General features: G+C 44.4%; 1 protein-coding gene across 3 annotated transcripts in view; it reads right to left on the bottom strand.

Annotated features, from left to right (window-relative positions):
- Positions 1-27204, bottom strand: part of tnika (TRAF2 and NCK interacting kinase a) — a 101461-nt gene that overhangs the window by 39735 nt on the left and 34522 nt on the right. For all 3 annotated transcript variants that reach the window (XR_014570835.1, XM_083791814.1, XM_083791815.1), the window contains exons 3-13: positions 17446-17502; positions 16216-16341; positions 13034-13144; positions 10712-10802; positions 9443-9573; positions 9250-9304; positions 8697-8775; positions 5269-5444; positions 4067-4133; positions 3737-3935; positions 1440-1547 (exon numbers count right to left, since the gene is read on the bottom strand). Coding sequence is in view for 2 of the 3 variants with exons in the window: in XM_083791814.1 (XP_083647940.1) it covers positions 1440-1547; positions 3737-3935; positions 4067-4133; positions 5269-5444; positions 8697-8775; positions 9250-9304; positions 9443-9573; positions 10712-10802; positions 13034-13144; positions 16216-16341; positions 17446-17502 (1200 nt within the window). In the remaining variant the exon portion in view is untranslated. The remainder of the gene's footprint in view (positions 1-1439; positions 1548-3736; positions 3936-4066; positions 4134-5268; positions 5445-8696; positions 8776-9249; positions 9305-9442; positions 9574-10711; positions 10803-13033; positions 13145-16215; positions 16342-17445; positions 17503-27204) is intronic.

Genomic DNA, 27204 nt, shown 5'->3' with positions numbered 1-27204 from the left:
CACAGGAGAGCTAAAGGAAGAGAACGAATAGACTATCTCCAGTATGTGTCTGTCTGTCTGTTAGCGAGAGAGAGAGAAACAAAGCCTTTATTTTACAGACAGACAGACAGACAGACAGACAGACAGACAGACAGACAGACAGACAGACAGACAGACAGACAGACAGACAGACAGACAGACAGACAGACAGACAGACAGACAGACAGACAGAAAAAGACAGAGAGAGAGAAAGATTGATAGGTGAGAGATAAGAAACAAACACAATGGAACTTGGCAAAGGAAGCCAAATTCTACAAAACAAAAAAATAGAAAGGAAAGGAAAGGAAAGAAAAATGATCGAGTAGAGGGGGAAAAGCAGAATAATAATAATAATACACACAGAGAAAGACTGAAAAAGTGAAATAGAAAGGCAGGTCTGGGGCGATGGAGAGAGACAGAGAAAGAAAGAGAGAGAGACAGAATAGTGACTGGGAGGAAGATTGAGTGTATGAGTGAGAAGCCTGCCAGCAAACAGAAGGACAAAGAGAAGAGAGTAATGTCCTCCTGGCAGCCAGGTGAGGTTCAATGAGAGATGGACACACAGAGAGAGAGAGAGAGAGAGAGAGAGAGAGAGAGTGAGTGAGTGAGTGAGTGAGTGAGTGAGTGAGTGAGTGAGTGAGTGAGTGAGTGAGTGAGTGAGTGAGTGAGTGAGTGAGTGAGACAGAGACAGAGACAGAGACAGAGACAGAGACAGAGACAGAGACAGAGACAGAGACAGAGACAGAGACAGAGACAGAGACAGAGACAGAGACAGAGACAGAGACAGAGACAGAGACAGAGACAGAGACAGAGAGAGGGGGGGGGTGTACTCCCAAACACACACCAGTGTCTGATAGCTGGAAAAAGTGAATGGTCAGAAAGATGACAGGTCAGATACCAGAACACAACCATTTTTGGACAACAGCAACTGAATGCAAGCAGAGTGTCCTGACAACCTGAAGAAATAAGCCTGAAACGGATGTCCCTGAGGTCGTATGAAAGGGAGAGAGAGAGAGACAGAGACAGAGACAGAGACAGAGACAGAGAGAGAGACAGAGAGAGACAGAGACAGAGACAGAGACAGAGACAGAGACAGAGACAGAGAGAGAGAGAGAGAGAGAGAGAGAGAGAGACAGAGAGAGACAGAGAGAGACAGAGAGAGAGAAACCTTTCAGCATAGAGGAAGGCATACTTTACATGAAACCAACATGCATCATACAAAATCAAGAGTGTGATGCTGCAATCCAGAACATATTTTAAAGAATAACACATTATTTGACATATTGCACCTTCAACACTGTGCAAATGTAACCAAATGGACCCTGGATAAATTAGAAATGAGGATTTTAATGCAAATATGCCCATTACTTGCATGCATGCGAGTGTGAGTGTGAGTGTGAGTGTGTGTGTGTGTATAGTACCTGCTCTCTCTCTGCATGCCTCCTCTCCTCCTCTCTCCGCAGTTGTTCCATCTCCTCATATCGTCTCCTCTCCTGCTGTTTCCTCACCTCGCGCTCCCTTTGCTGTTGCTGTTGGCAGAGTAGAGGAGGAATACACAGAACCAGTCATAATGAACATGATGTACACTATGCAATAAATGCACCTCAGTCAACATTAACACTACAGTCCATTATGTATTGTATTGTTGTTGCTGTACATCCCATGACCTCTTTTTTTGTTTTTTTGTCTTTTGTTTTTATTCAGTTTTTTACTGTTGATGTTTCTGTTCTATTGTATGCCTTGTTTGTCTTTTGTGTCTGTCTTGCATATTCAAAAATTCAAAAATAAAGAGTTAAAAAAAAAAAAAAAACACTACAGTCCATGACTTTTCGCTGCTGTCGGGTTGAAACCGTGTATGCCCAATAACGTTCATATCTTATAACTTTTGTGTGCGACACTCTTGTATGACTAGGTAGGGTTGTACGTTGTAAGGTTTCTGCCTGACAGCAAGGTTTTGCTGTTGCTGTTATGTCCTATCTGGGTTTCAAACCAAGACAGGAGAATCTAAATTCTCCCCCTACGCACGCACACGCACACGCACACACACACACACACCCCTGAGTTAAGAGGTGACGTTGGCCTATCCCAGTGGTGGCGTTTAGCTGTGTGTTTGGAGGACTTCTCTGGTGGGAACCTAGAGAACGAGCACATATTATGGGCTAAGGATTTCCTGCTATAAGCCTGCTCTCTGGAACTAACAGGGGGCACTGGGGAAAGAGTGGTGGAAAGTAACTAAGTATATGTACTCAAGTACTGTACATAATTAAAAAGTTTAGGTATTTTTACTCAAGTATTTCCAATTTCCATTACCGTTACTTCTACTCCACTACATCTCAGAGGCAAATATTGTACCGTTACTCCACTACAATTATTTGAAAACTTTATTTACTAGTTACTTTGTAGATTTTATACATTAACCACTTCAGCCCTATATACATTTTGGCCATTTTAAAATAGCCGATCTGCAATTTTTTAATTATTTTTATACATTTGGAAACTTGCCTGAAGAAGGTCAGTAGACCGAAAGCTTGCTAAATAAATGCATTGATTGTGCGCAGATCTGAGTGTGCGGCGCTTCCCTTTATTTTTTTATACATTTGAAAACTTGAAATGGGTCATTCTGCACAATGAGTACTTTTACATTACTTACTTGTACTTTTACTCAAGTACATTTTGAATTCCAGACTTTTACTTGTAACATATTGCAGTATTGATACTTTTACGGAAGTAAAACAATTGATTAGTTTTTCCACCTGTGTGTGTGTGTGTGTGTGTGTGTGTGTGTGTGTGTGTGTGTGTGTGTGTGTGCACATGCCTGCCTCTGTCTTTCCCCCTCCCTCCTCCTCTTGGTGGTATTGTGTGAACACCTATCAGATCTGTGTCAAATATGCAGCAATATCCTACGTGCCACTTTAACTCTGAGAGACTGTGAAAAATGGACCCACATGGCAGCCCGCACCCCTAAGCATTCAGAAAATATACCTTTTATGCTTTCTGCCTACTTAACCACTACTGGGACAGGGGTTTGTGTGGCATGGGGACGACAGCTCAACAGCAGGACATTTAGACCCTCAACAGCAAAGTGTTTCACAGTGAAATTAGTGCAATTTTCTTCCGTGATTATCTGTGACTGACATTACATGACTTTATGGGAATTGTCCTGATGTTGTAAACCTCCACCCAGCTGATCATTCCCAGAGGTCAAAATAAACACTAGGAAATCTTCTCCACTGCCACAATGCTGCTTCCTTAAGAATTCCCTCTCAACGGTCAGAGTTCCTTAACGGTTCCCTTTAACAATTCCTATAGGAGGATCCAAATGGACCCTTACAAGTCTGTAACTCTGAGTGTACAAATGGAACCAAATGGACCCGTAAAAGGGTCTATTTTGCTCCATTTGTACACTCTCAGAGTTACGATAATCCTTGAAATTAAAAGGTTTGAGAACCACTGGTATTGTAATTGTATAGCTGACGTGAAACCACTGGTAGGCCTATAGTAATTGTAGCGGACGTGAAGTCCACATACCAGCTTCTGACAATGTGATAAAGCATGCAGGAAACCATTCCAAATGTGATGGAATGGATTGTATAAATATTATATTCATATCATGATATTAGACTGGTCATTGTACTATTGTGATAAAATTGACTGAATTATAGTATGATGATACGAATGACACTATTACAGTATGTGTGCGTGCGTGCCCTCCACTCACCTCCTCCAGCCGTCTCCTCTGCTCCTTCTGCTCCTCGATGCGTTTCTGCCTCTCGGCCAGTAGTAGGCGCTTGTGCTCCTCGTTCTGCTGCTGCTCCAGCTGCTGCCGCCGCAGCGCCTCCGACCGCTCCTTATTGGCCAACTGGAGACGCAGGAAGTCCCGCCTCAGGGTGGACTCCCCGGGAATGTTGATGATAGAGCTGAGGATGAGGATGAGAATTAATTTGGAGATAATTGAAGGGGGGGAGGGTGTGTGTGTGTGTGTGTGTGTGTGTGTGTGCGTGCACACACGCACGCACATGCGTGAGAAATATAGAAAGAAACCACATACCTTGGTTCACCCATGTCTCTCTCCTCATCCTCCTCTTCACTGCCACTGTACTCATATTCCGTCTCATCTGGGGGGGGGGGGGGGGGGGGAGAGGAATTCATGTGTGAAATCAACAGAGCTAATGGTTAACACATTAAAAGGATACCAGCCGTGCTTCTTAACATTTGGTTCCATCGACATGGTATGTCAGAACAGGTCAGCTCCATATATGGAGATCTAAGGGTTTGAGGTCAGTTGTAGAGTTGCTGGCCGTATACATATGCAGATCTAGGTGATCGACGGGATGTCTTCTCCATGTATGGCTATCCAGGGTTTGATGAGGTCAGTGTCGTGATCTTCATATATGGAGGCGGCCATATATGGAGCGTGTCACGAGACGTGACGGACTGACGACCATATATGGTGGCGTGACGGAGTCACTGACAGGTTTTGCAGATTTTCATAGTAATCTGCGACGCCTTTATCAGAGAAATATCATTGTGTGTATTCACTATTGTGAAGGGTGCAAGGGTAGTATTATTGTGGGGTCGTATATGTCCACATTTTGAAGATGATGGATTGCATTGCCAAATGTGGAAAACAACAACAACAACAATAAAGCACCCGTGGTATTCTTTAATTTCCGCTTGCACTCATTCAAGGGCTATGTTGAAGTTCTGTATTCACCAAATGCTTTGTGCATTCATAGCCGGCTTGTTCAGATAAGGGTGCTGCAAATTGCATTCACAACGTACTGTGGCAGCGGAGAACATAATTGTCTGTGTCAGAAGTGGGCTCAGTCCAACCACTGTCAACCACCACCAGCTACATTTCACATTCCTGCCATGTGAATGTGACAAAGTGACAGATACACACAAAGCTTCTGTCCCTGCAGAAAACATTTCTATACTTCATCATGAAGATGTCGGACCCAATGCCTCACAGTATGCCACTTCGACAGAGTTAATAAATGTGGTTTGGTTCTGTATGTGCTTGTGCGTGCGTGCGTGAATCTTAATTTCGGAGTGTGAAAACGGATTTGACGGTGTAGCTCTAGACCTAACGCACCAGCACCATACTTAATGTTCTTTTAACGCCGAACAGTGGCTCAATTCATACACTCTTCGGAGGTAACATAACAATGGGATTTCACAGTGTATGTGTGCACGTGTGTTTACTCCAAATCCACATGTGCCAGCATGCTTGGCATGCAGCGTACGTACCTCTCTCTCCTCTCTTCTTCTTGGTGCGGTCGATGTGGTCTTTGAGCTGGATGCGCACCTGCCTCTCGTTGGGCAGGTCTCTGATGAACGGGTGTTTGAGAAGCTGTTCCGTGCTGGGCCTCTGACTGTGGCTCTTCACCAGACAGCTCTCTATGAACGACTGGAACTTCTTGGACCTGCATGTGCACACGCACACGCACACGCACGCGCACACACACGCACACACACACACACACACACACACACACACACACACACACACGCACACACACGCACACACACACGCACACGCACACGCACACCTTAAGTACCAACTTTGTCTCTTCACAAGGTCGATTAAACGCACACCACGAGAAAACACGTCGCACATTTTCATGTACAATGAATGAGCTGACACTTAATGCCTAATCTCATGTACTGTACATACCTGCTGCTATGTGGACCTACCAAAGTGCTACCACCTTTGTGTTTAACCTTATGTACATACTGAACCATCCGGATTATACTATGCACATATCTTTGATCTTTGCCTATCCTCGACATTTCCCGTGGCCGTTTGATGTCCTTTTCTCCATGCTCTCCTTGTCTCCCTTTGTCTTTTCTTTTGTCTTTCTGAAAACAACAAAAACTATGGAGCACGCACCAAAAAACACATTTCCCCCACTTCTTTACAGCTATAAAGCTGTGATGTGACGATGATAATGATAATGAATTTAAAGTTCTGATTGCTGCTAGAGGACAGTCGTGGAAATTGGCGGTCTGAAGCACTATGTGTTGTGAAGGCTTTCATCCTTGTAAACAGTAATTTACAAGAGAACTTTGAGAGCTGTCAGACAGCTTTCTGCAAAACAACGAGATGTGTTTAGGCATGCGAAACCATTGAGATCCGTCGACCACACAGCCTGCAACCTCGCAATTATTTTATCCTTACATTTTATCCCACGATTTTTCCAATCGCCTATCAGCCCTGCTGATAGACTATTATGGTGCGGCAGTGGCTCAGGATGTAGTGCGGCTGTATGAGAGTCCAGAAGGATCCTGGTTCCATACTTCTGCCTGCATGTCAACGTGTCCTTGAGCAAGACAGTGAACTGCACTGCAGGTGCTCCCGATGAACAGGTGGTTGGTGTGTGAGTGTGTAACGTGCAAACACTGTTTTGCCACTGCGGTGTCGGTGTGTGTGACTGGGGTAATGTGAAGTACATTGTAAAACACATTTGAGTTGTCGGAATGACTAGAAAAAGTGCAATATAAGTGCATTCAGGAATATCAATAACAATCTGGTCTGGTCTAGACTTTTACTTTTTGTTTCTGTGTCAGGCCAAAATCAGACAGTACAGCTGACACACTGACTTTTTCACACGGACTACAAAGCGCAGCAGCTTGCAGAGGCCTATTTTTACTTTACTACTACTTTCAGTTCAATTATTTTTTTCAAATTGGGGCACATATAGTGCAAAACATTATGTGTATAACAATTCCACATGAAACCTAGCATCCCTACCCTGGGCATATCATATTCATAATAGTCGAACACTGAGTGTGAAAATGTGAACATTTGCCAAAAATAGCAGCTCCTCTAAATTTGGTGAAGAGGTTTGGTGTAGAGGCAAAAAATGACAGGGACCAAGAATAGACCACTGGGGTTAACCAGTCTTAAACCCTCCATTCTTAGTAACCAGTAAGACGCCTCAGGTCAAGCACGCATCCGCCTGGGCGAGCACTGGCGCTTTTGCATGGGGGGGGGGGGGGGGGGGGGGGCTGCCTAGAATGAATTCTGTACTGGCCATATATGGAGCGTGTCTTGAGTCTACAGCGTACGTGTGACGAGGTCAGATCATATGGAATGTCAGAAGAGGTCAGCTCCATGTATGGAGATCTAAGGGTGGCAGCGGGGGCAGTATCTTGAGTGTACAGAGGTTGATGAGGGCCCGGGTAGGTGCGGGTCTTAATTTTCGGGCCTGTTGAGAACTCTAGTTTTCACCGGCTGCCAGGATATGTAGATGTAGAGTTGCTGGCCAATATTGATGACAATTCAGGGATCTCCATACAGTATATGGGCTTAATTGCGACAGCAGGTCGCATTTACTATGACATGTTCATGTTCATGTTCATGTTCATGTTTATTTCATTTATGGATAGCATTACATACATTCATTTTGCATATCTTACTTTTTTTTTTCATTTTCCATAAATGAAAAGGGACAGGAAGAAGATAAATCTTATTTATACCTGCCCCTCTACACACATTAATACATCAAGTACTAACTGTCGGGCTAACAGCCACGACAGCACATCACAAAAATAATAATAATAATGAATTTGAACCAAACCAAAATGAAAAGCAAAACAATAATTAAACCTCTAATTCATAATTTTTGATTTTCTCCAATGTAAACAGTTTCTTAAACTGAAATATTGCTTCACAGCTTTTCAACTCCCTCTTTTTTACATTCCATAACTGTATTCCTATGACGGAAATACAGAACTGTTTTAATGTTGTTCTCGCAAACCGGTGCTTAAAGTCATGCTTTCTTCTATGATCCTCATTTTCTGAACTGGGCACAAACAGTTTTTGTATGCTCTGGTAGGTCTCTGCTTTTTGCTTTATGTACTATTAACAAAGTTCTAAGTTCATCATCTCCATCCCTGATGATGTCACGTGATGTCACACACCTGAGCACCTACATATATGGGGGCTCTCCCATCTATGGGGATTTTGAGTGACGGACAAAACTATACGATTTCATAGTATATGCGACTTGCGGTCGCAAAAACAGACCTGAGTTATCATTGAGGCGTCATCATCCAGGTGTTATTACAAATTACAATTACAATTAATACATTAGAAGTAGTCAACTAGGATCCTTGGTAAACCAAGAACATATCATCAGGTTATCAGTGAGGTGTTCAAGTGGTCCAGAGTCAGACCACCAGGTTATCAGTGAGGTGTTCAAGTGGTCCAGACTAGTCAGACCACCAGGTTATCAGTGAGGTGTTCAAGTGGTCCAGACTAGTCAGACCACCAGGTTATCAGTGAGGTGTTCAAGTGGTCCAGACTAGTCAGACCACCAGGTTATCAGTGAGGTGTTCAAGTGGTCCAGAGTCAGACCACCAGGTTATCAGTGAGGTGTTCAAGTGGTCCAGACTAGTCAGACCACCAGGTTATCAGTGAGGTGTTCAAGTGGTCCAGAGTCAGACCACCAGGTTATCAGTGAGGTGTTCAAGTGGTCCAGAGTCAGACCACCAGGTTGTCAGTGAGGTGTTCAAGAGGTCCAGAGTCAGACCACCAGGTTGTCAGTGAGGTGTTCAAGAGGTCCAGAGTCAGACCACCAGGTTGTCAGTGAGGTGTTCAAGAGGTCCAGAGTCAGACCACCAGGTTGTCAGTGAGGTGTTCAAGAGGTCCAGAGTCAGACCACCACACTCACCATTTCTTCGACTTGAGCCTAGGGGCGGGGTTCCGTGGAATGAGAAAGAGGGCTCTCATTGGGTGCATGTCACACAGTGCTGGACAGACAAGACAGACACCAGAACCAATCAGAGGTGAGCCAAGAAAATGCACTCTCGACAAATTCCATGTATTTACCATAATTATCATGGCGCATAGTCAAAGTCCAGCCTGAGTTAAGCTTCCATGATCAATACATAATGTCAATGCCAATAACACTGTTGGTTTCACTCACACACACACACACACACACACACACACACACACACACACACACACACACACACACACACACACACACACACACACACACACACACACACACACACACACACACACACACACACACACACACACACACACACACACACACACACACACACACACACACACGATTTACAAGAGTGACTCCAGTTCTATCCTAAACCAGTGAGTGGACGGGGGAAAGAGTAAATAAATAATCAATAAATGTTGCCCATTCGCCAGTCTATTTATTTAACACTCAGTTGAAAGCAAATACTGTGTGTACTCACGTGGAGCGCCTTCAGCCATCTCTATGGCTGTAATCCCCAATGACCACAAATCACTCTGCAATGATAGAGAGAGACACACACTGTGTTAATGGTGAGAGACAGACACAGAGCAACAACACATACATAGAAGGGAAAGTAAGTAAGCCAGAAAGGCAGACTACTGAAGACAAGAGGCTGTCAATGAAATGCACACCTTGAAGTCGTAGGTGGCATCAGGGTTCTCGTCACAGGCGATGACCTCTGGAGCCATCCAATATGGCGTCCCGATGAATGTGTTCCTCCTTCCCACCGTTCTGTCCAACTGGGCCGACACACCAAAGTCCACTACACACACACACACACACACACACACACACACACACACACACACACACACACAGGTGACCAACACGCCAGAACAGCACCGTCTGTCTCACAGGTGTTCAAATGGGTTAACATCTGGTGACAGCGAAGGCCATAGTTTTATGATTCACATTGTTTGCATACAGTACTCATCAAACTATACTCCTGTAAATGGGGAAGAGACCACTCCCATCAGTAGTTCAGGCCATTATAGGATAAAGGTGACCACTCAGTTTATGAGTGAGTATGTGTATGTGTATATATAGTCAGTTACTTGCATGAGAGGACATGCCGTACACCCATACTGTATATAAAAAACATTAACCAATTTGCTACAGTGAAGTGTATGTGGGTGTATTGCTGCATAGCACTGGGTTTTACCGACTTTCACAATGGGCCATAAACAAAAACAAATTATAAAGCCTGCCATAACTTTCCTGATTTACAAACAAGCAGCTACATTATAATCCCACCCTACTGGGCTTTATAGAGTGGTGCGTGCGTGCGTGCGCATGCAATCCGTGCATGCGTGTTCCCTAAGCATTCTGTTTTGTGAACAATGGAAAAATAAGATATAGATGCTGCTTTTCTAAAGAGTAATTACACACACGCGCGCTCCCACATAAACTTTACACCTCCTACTAGCCTCCTTAATCCTAAAGCTGGATTTACTAAGATGGACTTAGTTGCACGCCGGTACCGCCACGCACCGAAAATAGCCGATCTACAAGCTTGAGCGTCGCACCGTGAGAGCGTCGTGAGCTCGTAGATCTATTGTTTCCGCTGCGTGTCGCGACACTGTACACAATGACACACTGTACAGTATATGTGCAACCCTTAATGCATCTTTGACGAGGCAGAGTGGGGGGGGGGTCTTTGACGAGGCAGAGTGGGGAGGTCTTTGACGAGGCAGAGTGGGGGGGGGGGGGGGGTCTTTGACGAGGCAGAGTGGGGGGGTCCCCACGTGATTTTCCCCAGATGACAGTGAAGTGACAATTTAAGAACTTTTAAGACCTTTTTAATATCAACATATCTTATCATCATCAAAATACCATTGCTTGTCGGAGTGGGGAGGGGGGGATTATGTAGGATTATTTTGGGGGGGAACCACTGCACTGACCTAGCTTGACTTCTGCGTTCTCCGTCAGCAGTACGTTCTGGCCCTTGATGTCTCGGTGGATGACCTTGTGCTGGTGCAGATGGGTCAGACCCTGCAGAGAGACGGACACAAGCTTGAGTGACCAGTGGTGGAAAAAGGAAAAGTATCAATACTGCAATGTAGAAATACTCCATTGCAAGTAAAAGTCCAGAATTTAAAATGTGCTTGAGTAAGTATTACTTGAGTGCTTGAGTATAAGTATTGGCATCGGAATGTACTTAAAAGTACCAAAAGTAAAAAGTACTCACTATGCAGAATGTCTCATTTCAAGTTTTGAAATGTATTAAAAAAAAAACTTCAAAAATAGCAGATCTACACGCTGTATATAGGGCTGCCTAAGTGGGTAATGTTTTTTTGTAATAAAATACTACAAATCTACAAAGTAACTGTAAATAAACATTTTGAAATAAATGTAGTGGAGTAAATCAGAGATACTAAGTACCATAAGTACTGGAAATTGGAAATACTCAGGTAAAGTTAAAAAATACTTCAACATTGTACTTAAGTACAGTACTTAAGTAAATGTACTTAAGTTACTTTCCACCACTGTGAGTGACGACCCGCGGAGCGGAACGTTGGGTCAAGTCCTGTTCACGAATTTGTGACGACATCGTCGCTGTTGGGTGGAAACCTCGTATGTTGATATTTTTCCCTGAATAAATGTCATCCGACAGAGTCACAAATGCATCAAAAGTAGCAGATCTGAAGCTCTAAATGAATGACACGCACAAAATAAGGACGCTAGTTGAAAGCGTTTAACTGTTAATTGTATGCTTTGTCACGTAACCCTTTCATTCCACCAAAAAATATGTTGTAGTTGTACCGCGTGGTGTATGATGTTCATATGTGGGAGCATCATTCATCCTTTGATTCTGTGTTCCATCTACATTGTGAAACTGGCCTGTCTTGTATTCCGTACATGCCAGTGAAGTCAAGCCAATTGCACTTAGACAAAAGATGGATAGAAATAATGAGAGATAAACCTGATAGAAAATAAGAGACGGAAGACAGGAGAAGAGTAAAAAAAACAGGCAAAACAAGAAAGACAGACATAAAAAAGTAAAGAGGAAACAAGACACAAAAGACAGAAGAAAGACGAGAGACAGAGACAAAGAGACAGAGAGTAAACAAAGAACACACACACACACACACACACACACACACACACACACACACACACACACACACACAGACAGACAGACAGACAGACAGACAGACAGACAGACAGACAGACAGACAGACAGACAGACAGACAGACAGACAGACAGACAGACAGACAGACAGACAGACAGAGAGGGACAGAGGACAAGTATAGAATTAGAGGCCAAGATGAGAGAACAGAGAAGAGAGCTGAGAGAGGAAAATAACAGAACAAGACAGGAAATCATCTTGGCTTCAGTTCAGAGCAGCACCGCGTGTAATTGACAAGATGTAGCGATACGACTTTCTGTTTGGATCTGTAGACCTGAGCACAGAAAAGTCACACAATGGAAACTAGGAGAGACGTGATGTGGCGGAATGGAACTGAACGGAACTGATTACCATTCATGGTTATTCTATTACATTGCCACAAACACATTCTGTCAGATCACGGTCAAACAACAAGTGCGCGTGTGCGCATGCGTGCGTTTGTGTGTGCGTGTGTGTGTTCAGATCGACAAGCTTGAACATTTAGCTCAGCGTTTCGTGTTTGCAGATCTGCTACTTTTGTGTGTCCCTGATGAAGTAGAAAAACACTGGAAGTTTAAATATGGAGATAAGACGTTTCTAGCCAACAGTGACGATATGAATACTGGCTAGAGGCTATATGGGTACAATATATTATACATAGCCCTCGGTGACACATGAAAATGGGGATCATTTCATATATACCACATAATCACATATACCCATAATCTTATTTAGGCACAAAGACAATAACAACATAGCATTTAATCAGCGCCAAAGTTGACGTGGTAAATTAATACTTTTACTGTGTGGATTGATGTCCTGGAGATAACCACCATTATTTTTACAGATATACAAGCTCATAGCGCGGCACTCGGTACTACTTGAATATACCTATTCTTTCACAGCAAACATTTTTAACTCATATTTTTGCTTCTGGGGGGTCCCTGGCTAGAACAACATATTTTCAGATGGGGGTCTGGGGCCAAATACATATCATTCTGGGGATCCTTGACATGAAATAGTTTGAGCACCACTGATAAAGAAACTGGTGATTTATAAGGCATTAAGTAGAAACAGTGTTTCATTGAGTGTGTGAGGTGAAGGTCACGTTACCCTGAGGATCTCCCTGCAGATGTAGGCCGTCCACTCCTCCTTCAGAGAGTTCCCTTTGGTGTTCTTAATCAGGTCTGTCACCGAGCCAGCCCCGCAGAACTCCATCACCAGCTGCACACACGCACACGCACACGCACACAAGTTTGTAATTAAAAGTTTAGGACGGAAATTAAATATAAATGGCATTTTTACAACAACCATTTTTACTCATAATCCTAAAGCCTGAGTTCTATTTAGTTGTGTGCCGGACGGTGTCGCACACCTTAGCCGATCACAACAATGTCACAACAATGTGTCGTACTGCAATGGCTTTTGAGCTTGTAGATCGTTTAACTTTGGTGCGTGAAACCAAACTATTTTAAACCAGGCATACCTTCACCCTAACCCTAACGCCTAAATCTAACCTTTAAATGTCTAATCTTAACCCAGACTCCAACCTGAATGTTTCCTTAATTGACTTGACTTGAAACGATAAAATAACCATTTCTAAGGCGTGACTCGTGAGGACCATGAAAATTGTCCAACAATCCATTTCTCAAACTCTACTATTCTAACATTTGGCTCTCACAAGTGTAATAATATGCGCGCACGCACAGACAGAGTCAAATAAGGTTTCATCAGACAGAAGCGGCTGGGAACCCCTGTCAAAGACATACCAGTCCAGACAGTCTGACCTTTTTTTGTTGCTTTCTGTCTCTTTTGCCCTCTCCAGCATGCGCACACACACACGGCACGAAGTCAGGCTACAATGTCAAAGCAGCCGACGCAACTGCCAAGCCCATCTCTTGACCCAAACTCAATCTGTCCTCCCGCTCTCTCCCCTCTCTCCGTCTCCCTAGCCACCTCTCTCTCTCTCTCTCCCCCTCTCTCTCTCTCTCTCTCTCCCCTCTCTCTCTCTCTCTCTCCCCTCTCTCCGTCTCCCTAGCCACCTCTTCTTCCTCTCCCCCTCTCTCTCGCCCCTCTCCCTCTCTCTCTCCCTCCCCCTCCCCCTCCCAAGCCGTGTCCCTGCTGTCATTCTGCCGTGGTGCCGCGTCCAAAATATCCTCCCTGTGGATTCAGTAGCCAAGAGTGCATTTGGCTCCGCACTGGAGCAGGTTCATCCACCAGGACATTACACTGGAGCAGGTTCATCCACCAGGACAGTACACTGGAGCAGGTTCATCCACCAGGACAGTACACTGGAGCAGGTTCATCCACCAGGACATTACACTGGAGCAGGTTCATCCACCAGGACATTACACTGGAGCAGGTTCATCCACCAGGACATTACACTGGAGCAGGTTCATCCACCAGGACATTACACTGGAAAACCCTGAATGTTGATTTAACTCTAGGAGTGTAGAAATGTTGTACTGTGTACATGTGCATACATGTGAGGGAGACAGCCATAAGCACATTGCATGTGCATATGGCCGTCTCCCTCATTATACCCATATACATGCATACATGTGCGCAGCACACCGACACATAAAATGCATGCGCATCTGGCTTACTCACGGGCAAAACAAATGCCAGCATCAAATAAATACATAAAAATGGTGACATTCACAGAAGCATGTGCACACCTGCATGCGTAAATACACCATATGCTCATCTGGCTCTCTCTCAAACACGCACGCATGCGCGCACGCATGTGTGCCCAATGTCATGTGATGAATATTGTTGCTGTCGGGGTGGAAACCTCATATGTCCAAAACTGCAACTTTTCCGGATTCAAATTCAGAAATATCAAAACATAGCCGATCTACAAGCTCAAAACGTGTTGCTTGGCGCGTATCTTCTCTACTGTTGTGCGACAATGTAGTATGATGTAGGACAGGGTGACGTTTACTGCCCAGGACGGAAATTCCGTCTTTATTTTTTTAATTTTTTTAATATATATTTTTGGGCTTTTTGCGGCAAAGGTCATCGGGATCGGGAGTCGAACCCGCGGCATGCCGTCAGGCTGGCTTAGCAGCCTATAGGTGCCTATAGAGCGACATCAGTCTGAGCACGTCTGGTGCAACTTTCGAAATCAAGTGTTCCCTCTCCTTTAGTGGACGGGAGGACTCTTCATGTGACCACCGCGCTCTGACTTTAGGTGCGTTACCCGTTCAAAACATATCACATAGATAACGGTAGTGGGTCGCACACACCAAGACTGATGAAGGCTGGATAGCCGAAACGTTTGTCATGAAATGAATGTTTTGAACTGAAGTCTTGGTGTGTGTGACCCACTACCGTTATTTTAGTGGACGGGAGGAAACATCTTCTAACGCTGATATCTCTGAATCTAAATCACTGATTTCGATTCTAATCAAAATCAGTGTTTTTTGACGGCCAATCGCGGTCCCGTCGCTAGTCACAGTAGAAGAATTCATGCCTCGGGTGGTTGGTGATCCTCCCGCAAATGTTTTGCTGTAACTGTGTCACCTTGAAAAGGGCTCTGAAGCTGCAAATTGCTGGGCACACCAATTTACTGGTTCCAACTGACGCTGGGCAGTTATAGTGTTTTAATTTATGTGGAGATAAGAGGTTTCTGCCTGACATTATGGTGTCAGAACAGCATGCGCTCTCTCAGATCAACTGAACATGTGAAGCACAGCATCAGCTTCACAGGTCCACACTCTGATCCTTCATTTGTTGTCCTCTGTCTTTTCCCATCCACACATGCTGAATGCACTGCATGTGGAACTGCACAATCATCGCACGCATGGCCATGCATACAAAAGGACACTTCCCAGCTCTTGTTTAGGATCCGGAACCGGAGGGACCAAAGGAACCGGGTCCGATTGAGGAATCTGTTCCACCACGCTTGGAACCGTTTCCAGAACCGGTTTGATCACACTGTCAGAGCTGGCAGGTGGACTTCACGTCTGCTATACAATTACAATACTAGTGGTTCTCATACTATTTACCACCAAAACTCAAACTCACTTAATGGGTACAAAGGGAACCAAATGATTTGTATAAGGGTCCATTTGGAACCCCCTAGGGATCGTTAAAAAGGGAACTGTTCAAGAATCGGACCGTTCAGAGGGAATCGTTAAGGAGCCAGAATCGTTAAATCCTTTATCCTAAAATGATCCCAACCCTACTCTTGTTCAACTGTCTCGTCGCGTCCATGATTTTGTTAGTTTCTTCTCAACTCATTTCATGCAGATACACATTATACGCACGCACGCACACACAAAGTATCGTACCCATAACTGGTCGTCGATGCCTGGTGGGTTCTTCTTTATGAAGGCTCCGTAGTAGGTGGCTATGTTCCTGTGGTGACTGTACTTCTTCAACATGTTGATCTCAGCTTTAATCTCCTCCTCCTCATCCTGACCACACACACACACACACACACACACACACACACACACACACAGTCACACACACACGAGAGACGGCGTCAGCAGGCATGGAACAGTACTACATCTGTAAATGTCTTAGCTCAGTGACAAAACAAAATGAACTGACTCATGGGTGGATATTGGAACAAATCTGTCAGAATATTATATATGCTGTTTTGCAAATTGCACAGATTCATTCCAAATTATGCACAACAACAACAACATTCTTGGTGGTTTTCTGTTGAGCCATTTATTGCCACTAAAGTAAGAAACAGTTATTATCACTCGATATCCAGAACATTGGACTATTTGATTTGATTACTTATCATTAAGTGTTAATTGGCCAAGATGCCAGATACAATTGTTTGTTCTGGTAGCAGCTACAGTAGTTTAATTAGCTAGGTCATTTTAGCCTCATTTGTTCTGTCATTCGTTGATTAATACAACTATTCATTCTGTCAAGATTTTTACAATTTCCTAAATTGTTTATTACTACAGAGTCTTCCCATTTTCCACTCACACTGTGTTTGTTTGTTTATTCATGAATTCCATTTCTCATTCACTAATTTCCACATTCATTTACCCCATTCATTGCTGCATTCACTCACTCAATCATCCATTCCTCTCCATTGTATTCATCCACACCTTTAAATGTCCGATCACTTGTCGTTTGTCCTTTCATTCATCAATCTATTCAGTATCATGAACCCCTCTTTGTCTGCCTGTGTAGCTTCACCGTTTGAAGGGTGGCTCAGTTTGGTTCCGTTAGTTAGAGGATCTAAATATAGCAGAGAGAATCTCTCCTGTCTGTTTTTATAGCTGCCGTCCCAGACCTATACCTCCATGGCAATGGGCCTGTCCCCATTTCCTCCCTGCTATCATCATTCTGTATGCATGCACGCACATACAGTAGACACATACTGTAGACACGCGCCTACTGACTCATCGCTCATAATTAGATGACATGGACTGCCGCGGTTATAATCACTTGAGATGATTCGTTCTGAGTGTGTGTGTGTGTGTGTGTGTGTGTGTGTGTGTGTGTGTGTGTGTGTGTGTGTGTGTGTGCACGAGCGTGCGGATGCTTCTTACCCCAGTGACATCCATGACCTTGATGGCTGCCAGCTGCCCTGTTTTAACATGGCGACCCTGGAAAGAGAGAGAGAAAGAGAGAGAGAGAGAGAGAGAGAAACAAAAGGGACAAACATTTAGTTTTCTGCTTTCATGAAGCATATTTTTCCATATTTACTCCAAAATACCCAGGTGTGAGTGTACGCCTGAGGGAGCGAGAAGCCAGGGAGCCTAGGGAGTTAGGAGTCTTGTTAGGGGCCTTGGAGAAGGCCCAAGTCGTTGGTTGGGTATGGAGCATCTGTTTCTGTGATTGGCTAATGGTGCTAACAGGGCTAGCGGTGGCTGAACCACTCAAGGCTATTACGTCCACCTGTGTGGTGGACTCAGCTGATTAGCCTGGTACAGTCTGAGTATAATAACGCTTAGCAGCAGGCCAAACAAATAAATGCACACAAACACATACCCAAAAGCTGCCAAACACACAAACACACAGTACTATAGGCATGGCTAACACATGGTTGCACACACATGGCATGGGAAAAGGGCATATGTCTCGCACGCACACGCACACACTTCAAGCAGGCAGGCACCAAACAAGGGCAGGACTGTTTTCCTAGTGGAGTCGTTGTTAACCAGATGGCATTAGGAGTCTCTGCCTGCAGTCCCTCCAGAGGGCTTTAAGCCTGATTTTATACTTAGTCATGCGCCGGTGTCGCACACCAAAGACAGCAGATCTACAAGCTTGCAACGCGTCACACTGCGGTGCGTTGTGAGCTTGTACTGTATATCAGCTATTTTTGGCACGCGACAAAGTACCGTATACAGTATATGAGGAAATAGTCTGAGGCCCGTTCTCATAATGAGAGTGGAGCCATCGCAGAGAGCACACACTCAGAGGCAACATTCCAACAGTAACTTTTCCTTGTAGATACGACGCTAGAGCTAATCTGAGCAATGTCCTTGCACAACCCTCTTTAATGCTTAATTCTAACTCTACCATACGATGCAGCACTCTTTGTGAGCTTGTAGATACCCTTTTTCCTTCGCATCACTCCCTCGAAGTGTTGATCATGCAGGCTTTACACAAGTGAGCAACTACAGGTGTTCAGAGGTTTGTTCAAGGACACAGTGAGTGGATAGTTGCTCTCTGAACTGTAACAGTCTCACATTGTTATTTAAATTTTAATCTTGTAAGTGTCACACTTTGAAAATGATCAGTTATCCCTTGACGGAGGTCATGTCATTCAGTGAGAGTCTCCAACACTAGTGTAACAATGCGGGGGGGGGGGGGGGGTGGATTAAGAGTTTAAATTACTTCAGGTTTTCTCATTAATCTTCTCTCCCGGGGACAGAATCACTTTTTAAAACTCCTTCCTGTTCCAAAACAGTTCGTAACTCAGGCTTTTTAAACACGATGAATCATTGTATCGTGATCCCACAATGCTAACTAAGCAGCCGTGCATGGTGACACACACACACACACACACACACACACACACACACACACACACACACACACACACACACACACACACACACACACACACACACACACACACACACACACACACACACACACACACACACACACACACACACACACACACACACACACACACACACACACACACACACACACAATCAGCCAGACTGAAAGAGCTGGAAAGACTGAGAAGGGATTTCTCATTAAGATCAGACTGCCCCAATTCCAGCAGCACAAGGACTCGCTTTGTTACACAGCAACAAAGACGTTTCAGCCGGAGAACACTACCACTTATGGACATGAAATTCTGCTCTCACACACACACACACACACACACACACACACACACACAGTCACACACACACACAACTGACCACAGCCACTTATGACCCTCAAAGACTGTCTCACACAAAGAGACACGCACTGACACAATGCATGCACACACACGCACGCACGCATGCACACATACACATAACCACAGCCATAAGACTGACCATTCACTTGTGGACCTTTAGCAGTTTTCACACAAAGGCAGACATACATACACACTAACTGCCGTCTGCTTTTTCCTTCTCACCTCTCATGCCCAGTACAATGATTCACACACACACACACACACACACACACACACACACACACACACACACACACACACACACACAAACACACACACACACACACACAGAGCAGACAGCACAGTGAGCGAGCCAGAGAGAGAGAGAGAGAGAGAGAGAGAGAAATGAATGTGTCAAAATGATATTGGACATGGAGATTATCAGACCTGGATAGAGATTCATTTCTCTGGGCCACCGGACTCCCTTATCAATCTCTCATCCTTAATCTCTCCTTCTCTCCCTCTCTCCCTCTCTCCCTCTCTCCCTCTCTCCCTCTCTCCTTCTCTCCCTCTCTCCCTCTCTCCCTCTCTCCCTCTCTCCCTCTCTCCGAGGGGTAATAACATCTGTCCTTGTTTAATGACAAAGTATGAAAGGAGTGAGGGAAGGCATTAGCCGTGTCGGCTCGTCTATACACCGTACAATCCAGAGTGTTCATTTAACTCAGAGATTGTGAAAAATGGACCCTTCACCGATTCATTTTCTACACTCTGAATTAAACGAACGCTACAGAGTTTTCTGTCTAACTCCAGAAGAGCTTCCCTAGCCTGCTCATCCCTTCATCCAGTCCATTGTTGACGGCTTCGCTCTCCTCTGTTCCTCCACTTTCTCTCTGCCTCTGACCTAGATATTCTCTCTCTCTCTCTCTCTCTCTCTCTATCTACAGATTTCAGCATGCAGCTGAACGAGCCAACATGGTCCAAACCAGATAGCTACATGAAATGCTGGCTACCTCAAGGCTACATACAGTCTCAGCTAACACAGTTAGTGATGTTAGCGTCACGCGATACATTACTGTATGATGCCATGACATCTTGAGAAACCATTTTGGCATTAAACTTGGCGTGCACAACTGCACACACTCCCTGTAGGCGAAGGAAGGCACGCCACCGCAAATGTTTCAAATCAGCCTCATGTTGGCAGTTTGGCACTATATATTCCCACACACACACCTCTTTACGCTTTGGCCAGAACTGGATCTTGCACCAGGAGTATCTTTACTTTGACTCAAGGGCTGGTGTTGAGTACACTGCCTGGCCCCACCACCACCAATCGCAATACAGTGAAGCCGAAAAGAACATTTCCACATGTGGATAATCTACTCTACTCTTTACAACCTGGATCAATACCGCTACTTCTCCTCTGAGGTCTGGGAGAATGGGTTTTGAACTTTCCAATTCTTGTGGAAACATTTGGCACACACACACACACACACACACACACAGAGACACAGACACACACACACACACACAGCCTGGATGTGGTTAGACCAGGTGTGTGTAAGCGATAACAGACTAAATTGACTATGCGTTAGTTCCGCTCCGAAGGCCGAGGAATGGCGGAGACAGTGAGCCGCCGAGCGCACCGATCTGACCTCAGCCTTCGGGGAGAGACATCATGACGCAGGCAGGACTTTATTGGAGAAACAAAAGGCTATGTCACGGATCCCCGTTGGTCAGCAGGTTCTCACACTGCTACCAACGCATTGGATGAGTCACTGGGCTCCTTCTGGAGGGAGTCTACTGGCTCTTTAGGACTTAGGCATTAAGACCTGATTCTACAAATGCCTTCCAAAATCTGTAGTTCTCAAACTTTCTTAACAGTTTCCGTGCTTTGAATGGATTACTCCAGGTTAATGTCGCTGCCATATCGGACATACGCGAGTTTTGTTTTATGTGTTTAATCCGCCGTAATGTAAACAAAAAAAAGAAAATTCTTCTTCGCCGCGGAGAAAGAGAGTAGGCGCATCTGTTGTGATAAAAAAAAACGGAAATCGTCACATGCTGTGGGCTGCTAGGGCTTCTGGGAAATTGAGGCCAATGTAAACGAATGGGGTGCAACGCCTCATTGAGACCAGTCTTGTGTGCGTCTTCCGGGTGCACCAAGATGGTGGATGCTTCACTCGGATCATAACAAACCAGGGGAGCTTTTTTTGCTGGATTTTCGCGGATTAAAAGCCCAAATAATTCAGCGTATGCTCTAAAGGTAATACAACAATCTCGGCAGTGAAGGGGGGTTGATTAAAAGTCCGATAAATCGTTTTCCGCAGTCAAACTGTTAATTCAAAATGATTCAACATTTTCAACATTTTTCTAATAAAAATTACCGGTATATAAAAAAAAAAGATTGTTCAAAAGTAGCAGATGTACAAGCTGCCTGTGAGCGTGTATAGCCTATATGCTATTTTTGAATAGCCAATCTAAAATCTAAAAATCTCCTCATTTTAATGGGTTAAGTCTGACTTATGAAAGTGTTATCACTTATTAATATTATTGTTATATATATTTTTTTACTCATCTAGAGGAGAACGGAACTGAATGGAATTCAAAGAACTACTTAAAGACGAGACGATAGTTGAAAGGAATAAAGAACATAAAAGGAACGTGCCTTCTGCATGAATAACTTATTTTTTATGACATTATATCTTTATTTGTACAGTACAGCAGTCACGTGCAAGTGTCATCTTTGTACTTCGTTTCTCTTTCTCTTACCGTTTTTCTCTTTCATTTTTGTTTGTAAAAGGATAAGCGAAATAAGCTATAGCTTCAGACATACGTGGATTATTTCATTACCCTATATCAAACATTAATATTATGTTATTATATAAATGACGGATATAAACTAAAACACATTTGTGATCGCACAATGCGAAGCCCAATTCATAGTATTAGTTGATAAAGATCTTGCGTGCCGGAAATACTGTAGATGATGTCAGCTTGTGATGTGCTATTTTCCACATTTTCCACAGTTCTGTGGAGTATAAATTGAGCTTTAGGATGCATCGTGAAGGTGTCATGTTTCGCTAAGCGTCCACAATCCATCTGATGACATCTGTTGTTTGTGCCTTGTGGTGTTTGATTAGGCATTCGTTCATTTGATTTACTGAGATTAGACTTCTGAATCGTACACAGGAAGGGGATGAGTTTCAGTGAAGTGGCAAATGTTGAAATGAACTTGAATGAATTCAAGGTCACATCTACAGAAATACACAGTGTATTGAATTTAAACTTTGGTCCTGGGCAGCAACCTTTTATCTATTGGTCATATGAGAAATAATGAGTAATCAGTAATGTACTATAATGTTTAACAGTACTATTTTATATTAATGCTTTTTAATCCGATACTACATTACTGTTCCCCATCTGATACGCATCCTTAAAGGCATAAACACAACTCACGCCTGTTCTATTAATTATCACCCAAACTAAATGGTGATTAATTATACCTGCCAAATGATGACATTTCGTTCAAGTTAGCTGGAGTCTGTCTAGGAAGGTGCAGACACCTCAGTGTAGTGGAAGTGTATAGCAGGGAAGGTGTGTGTGTGTGTGTGTGTGTGTGTGTGTGTGTGTGTGTGTGTGTGTGTGTGTGTGTAATGACCACAATCCTTCTGCTGTTATATGGAGCAGAATTCTGAAGAGACACACACACACACACACACACACACACACACACACACACACACACACACACACACACACACACACACACACACACACACACACACACACACGTTGCATTAGTGTGTACGTGTGCCGCAGGCTGCAGAGGAAAGCATCTCTTCATCATTCTCTGCTAGCAGGCAGGACCAAAACGCTCCCAACCTGCTCACAGCTGCCACAATAAAATCTGCTAGTGGATGATACACAATACTACTACGCCCCTACGATACCAGAGTATGTGTCTGTGTGTGTGTGTGTGTGTGAGTCTGTGAGATGCTTCTAAAGTGAGTGAGAGGAAAGAAATCCTTTTGCAGTGTGTGTGTGTGTGTGTGTGCGCGCCCTTGCCAAGTCAATTACACAGACCCCCCTCGGACAAATTTACTATGCAGGACACTTCCTGTCGTAGCCTAGCAACAGCCTTGGCCAGGCGGAGCACATTGGGCACGACACTTAAAGATGCAGGCACGCCAAGGCTCGTGTACGCAGACACACATGCGCGTACGTGGACACACACACACACACACACACACACACACACACACACACACACACACACACACACACACGAGTGGTAATAGAAGTCACCGTTTTCCCAAGGGACTTGAGCTTTTTGGAAGAAGTAAAGGGATGAGTACAGAGGATGGAGGAATAAGTGAAGGATTGATTGACAAATGAAAGTGGATCAGAGTACAAACTGCTGCCAAAACCACTACTCGAGCAGGGGTCAAGGTTAGACTGGAGAGCACACACACACACACATACGCACGCGCACACACACACACACACACGCACACGCACAAATGAACACTCAGAATGCCTTGCCAACTCTTTGGAAAGCGGAAATGGGTCACATTCTAATCCTAATCCATGCCATCATGGTACAGTAATCCGTAAAAAACACACACGCACACACACACACACGCACACACACACACACACACATTAAGATATGACTGAGTGTAGTCCAAGCACGTTTGCCTGGCACAGAAAGCATTCCATAGGGCCTGCTGGCATGCATCTCTCACAGTCTCATGGGCTAGAGGTTGAGCCTTGAGATGTCCTCTCCGTCTCTACATTTTTCTCTCTTCCTCTAGATCCTTCTCTCACTCTCTTCCTCCCTCGATTTGTCACAGACACATCCAACTCTGGTTGGAGTGGAAGCTTCTCCACAAGATCCTCGTTTAGAATGTTCGACCGTTTCAGCCCTAACCTCCTCAATGTCAAACTAGAACCCAGACTTTCAGCCTGAACCTCCTCAATGTCAAACTAAACCCAGACTTTCAGCCTGAACCTCCTCAATGTCAAACTAGAACCCAGACTGTCAGCCTGAACCTCCTCAATGTCAAACTAGAACCCAGACTTTCAGCCTGAACCTCCTCAATGTCAAACTAAACCCTGACTGTCAGCCTGAACATCCTCAATGTCAAACTAGAACCCAGACTTTCAGCCTGAACCTCCTCAATGTCAAACTAGAACCCAGACTGTCAGCCTGAACCTCCTCAATGTCAAACTAGAACCCAGACTTTCAGCCTGAACATCCTCAATGTCAAACTAAACCCAGACTGTCAGCCTGAACCTCCTCAATGTCAAACTAAACCCAGACTTTCAGCCTGAACATCCTCAATGTCAAACTAGAACCCAGACTTTCAGCCTGAACATCCTCAATGTCAAACTAAACCCAGACTGTCAGCCTGAACATCCTCAATGTCAAACTAAACCCAGACTTCCAGCCTGAACATCCTCAATGTCAAACTAGAACCCAGACTTTCAGCCTGAACATCCTCAATGTCAAACTAAACCCTGACTTTCAGCCTGAACATCCTCAATGTCAAACTAAACCCAGACTGTCAGCCTGAACCTCCTCAATGTCAAACTAAACCCAGACTTTCAGCCTGAACATCCTCAATGTCAAACTAAACCCAGACCTTCAGCCTGAACATCCTCAATGTCAAACTAAACCCTGCAAACTTTCAGCCTGAACATCCTCAATGTCAAACTAGAACACAGACTTTCAGCCTGAAACTCCTCAATGTCAAACTAGAACACAGACTTTCAGCCTGAAACTCCTCAATGTCAAACTAGAACACAGACTTTCAAGACTGCAGTGCACAGAAGCACTGGCCATCCCAGCATGCACCGCAGGCAGTTCCCGGAGCGAAAAGGTGGACTCATCCGCAGCTAACTTCACAAACACAGCTTTGCACCAAGGACCTCAAAGAAATAGGGGGGCAGTTTACCCAGACACACCTCATTGCAGTTCAAACACACACAATCATCCAGTGAGCGAGCACACACACACACACACACACACACACACACACACACACACACACACACACACACACACACACACACACACACACACACACACACACACACACACACACACACACACACACACACAGTTGTAGAATCAGTGAGCCGGTAAATAAAAGTGACAAAGGCCTCCATTCCAATCTAGTTCTGCACTGCCTGGGAAATATAGAACCACCCTGAGGCCACACAGCCACACACACACACACAGGGAGTGATTGGAGGGCAGAGCAAAAATAGAGCAAATGATGCGAAGCACACACACACCGAGAGAGAGAGAGAGAGAGAGAGAGAGAGAGAGAGAGAGAGAGAGAGAGAGAGAGAGAGAGAGAGAGAGAGAGAGAGAGTTGTGATGATCTCTTCAACAGTCTGGCGGTCAGTTATTGACGAGAGTGAAGGGAGGCAGCACAGAGGAGATGAATTGGAATGGGGAGCTAGCCAGTGTGTTGTTGATTCCAAACCATTTGAACTGGTGTTATCAGCTAAAGGCTAATGAAACAATAAGCTATCAGCAGGCTGAAATATAGCCATTAGCCTGCCTGCTCACCGTAGCAGAAACAAGCAAATTAACGGCACGGTAGACGGACACAAACGTGTTGGAAATGAACCGATATGGGGTCAGAACTGGTGCAGTGCTAGCTCTGGTCCATAGCTCCAATGCCGTTACATTAGAGCTATGTTACTCTCGACTTCCTGCGCTCGCATGAAATGCAGACCAGTCTCTGGACTGTAGCGAAAATAAAAATAACGTTTTCGCTACTCACCAATACAAAAACGGCTTGTGTGATTACAAAGCCTACTTTCCACGGTGGACTCTGAGCCCCCCACCACATATAAAACGCACTTTTTGGCCAAAGATTCACCGGAAGGAAAATACTTTTAGTTCAGTCAGATAACTCACGAATAGATTTAACCAATATTTATTATAGAATGAGAATAATATTTTATCTTGGCGTTCGGCTCTGCTACATTTTTCTCCCTGCTCGGCACAATTAAACACTATCATTAAACATTAAGGCCCAAACCACACCGCAACTTCTTGCAACTCCTTGCAACAGGGAATAATGGTTGCAAGAGATGCATGGCGACCCTCTGGTGTGGTTAGGGCTTTAAGAGCAGGGAGATAGATATACAATAACAACCCCCCCAGGGAACAGAAATAACAGAGTCCACCGGTGGTGCTGGGGTGGCGGTGGGAGCAAACATCACATAACAACAACCAGGAACCATATGCAGCAGGAAGGCAGGAAGAAGCATGCAGTCTAGGTGAGCTTAACCCCTGGGCTACAATTAACGGAAAAAACGGATTATTGCTAAAAATACAAACCTCCCGTTCACGGAATTAACGGAATGACAATCAATATCAGTTATCGGGGTTAAACAGAGCAAAAAATTATATTTTTTCGCTAATATCACTAATGTTGGATGTAATTTACCAAAAAACTGCCGAAATCTGCGTGATCGTGTGCTATCGTGCACGCGCGCCGTCTCTATGTGCGTCCTGTAAAAAAAAATATATTTTGCGATGTTTTGGGGTTGATTTGAGGTTAATTTGACTTGGATATGAAAAATATAGCTAAGCTAAAATATTAGCTTAGCAATCCGGACCAGCCAAGCTAGTGACTAGGGTCAAAATATTACCGGATGTTGTTGATCGTTGAACCGGAAGTGACTATTTTGGCCAAAATCAGCATAATGGTGCGTTTCCGCCATCTGGTGGCAATTCGAGAGAATACACTAGCAATGAAAAAAAAACATCTCTTCAAACCACCAGATCTTTCTTGTATGTTAAAACGATGAATTAAAAATATGCCAATTTGTTACCCAAACAAAAAAATTGGGATTGGTAGTCCAAGGGTTAAATACCCCGCCCAATTGGCCAGCTGACTGCCACATCAGCGAATGACATGTGGGACTACTTAGTTTAGAC

Source organism: Protomyctophum parallelum, assembly GCF_964188405.1.
Source record: "Protomyctophum parallelum genome assembly, chromosome: 20".
NCBI classification, from domain to species: Eukaryota; Metazoa; Chordata; class Actinopteri; order Myctophiformes; family Myctophidae; genus Protomyctophum; species Protomyctophum parallelum.
Note: the sequence above shows the minus strand (reverse complement) of the source record. Positions and strands in the feature narration are given on the sequence as shown.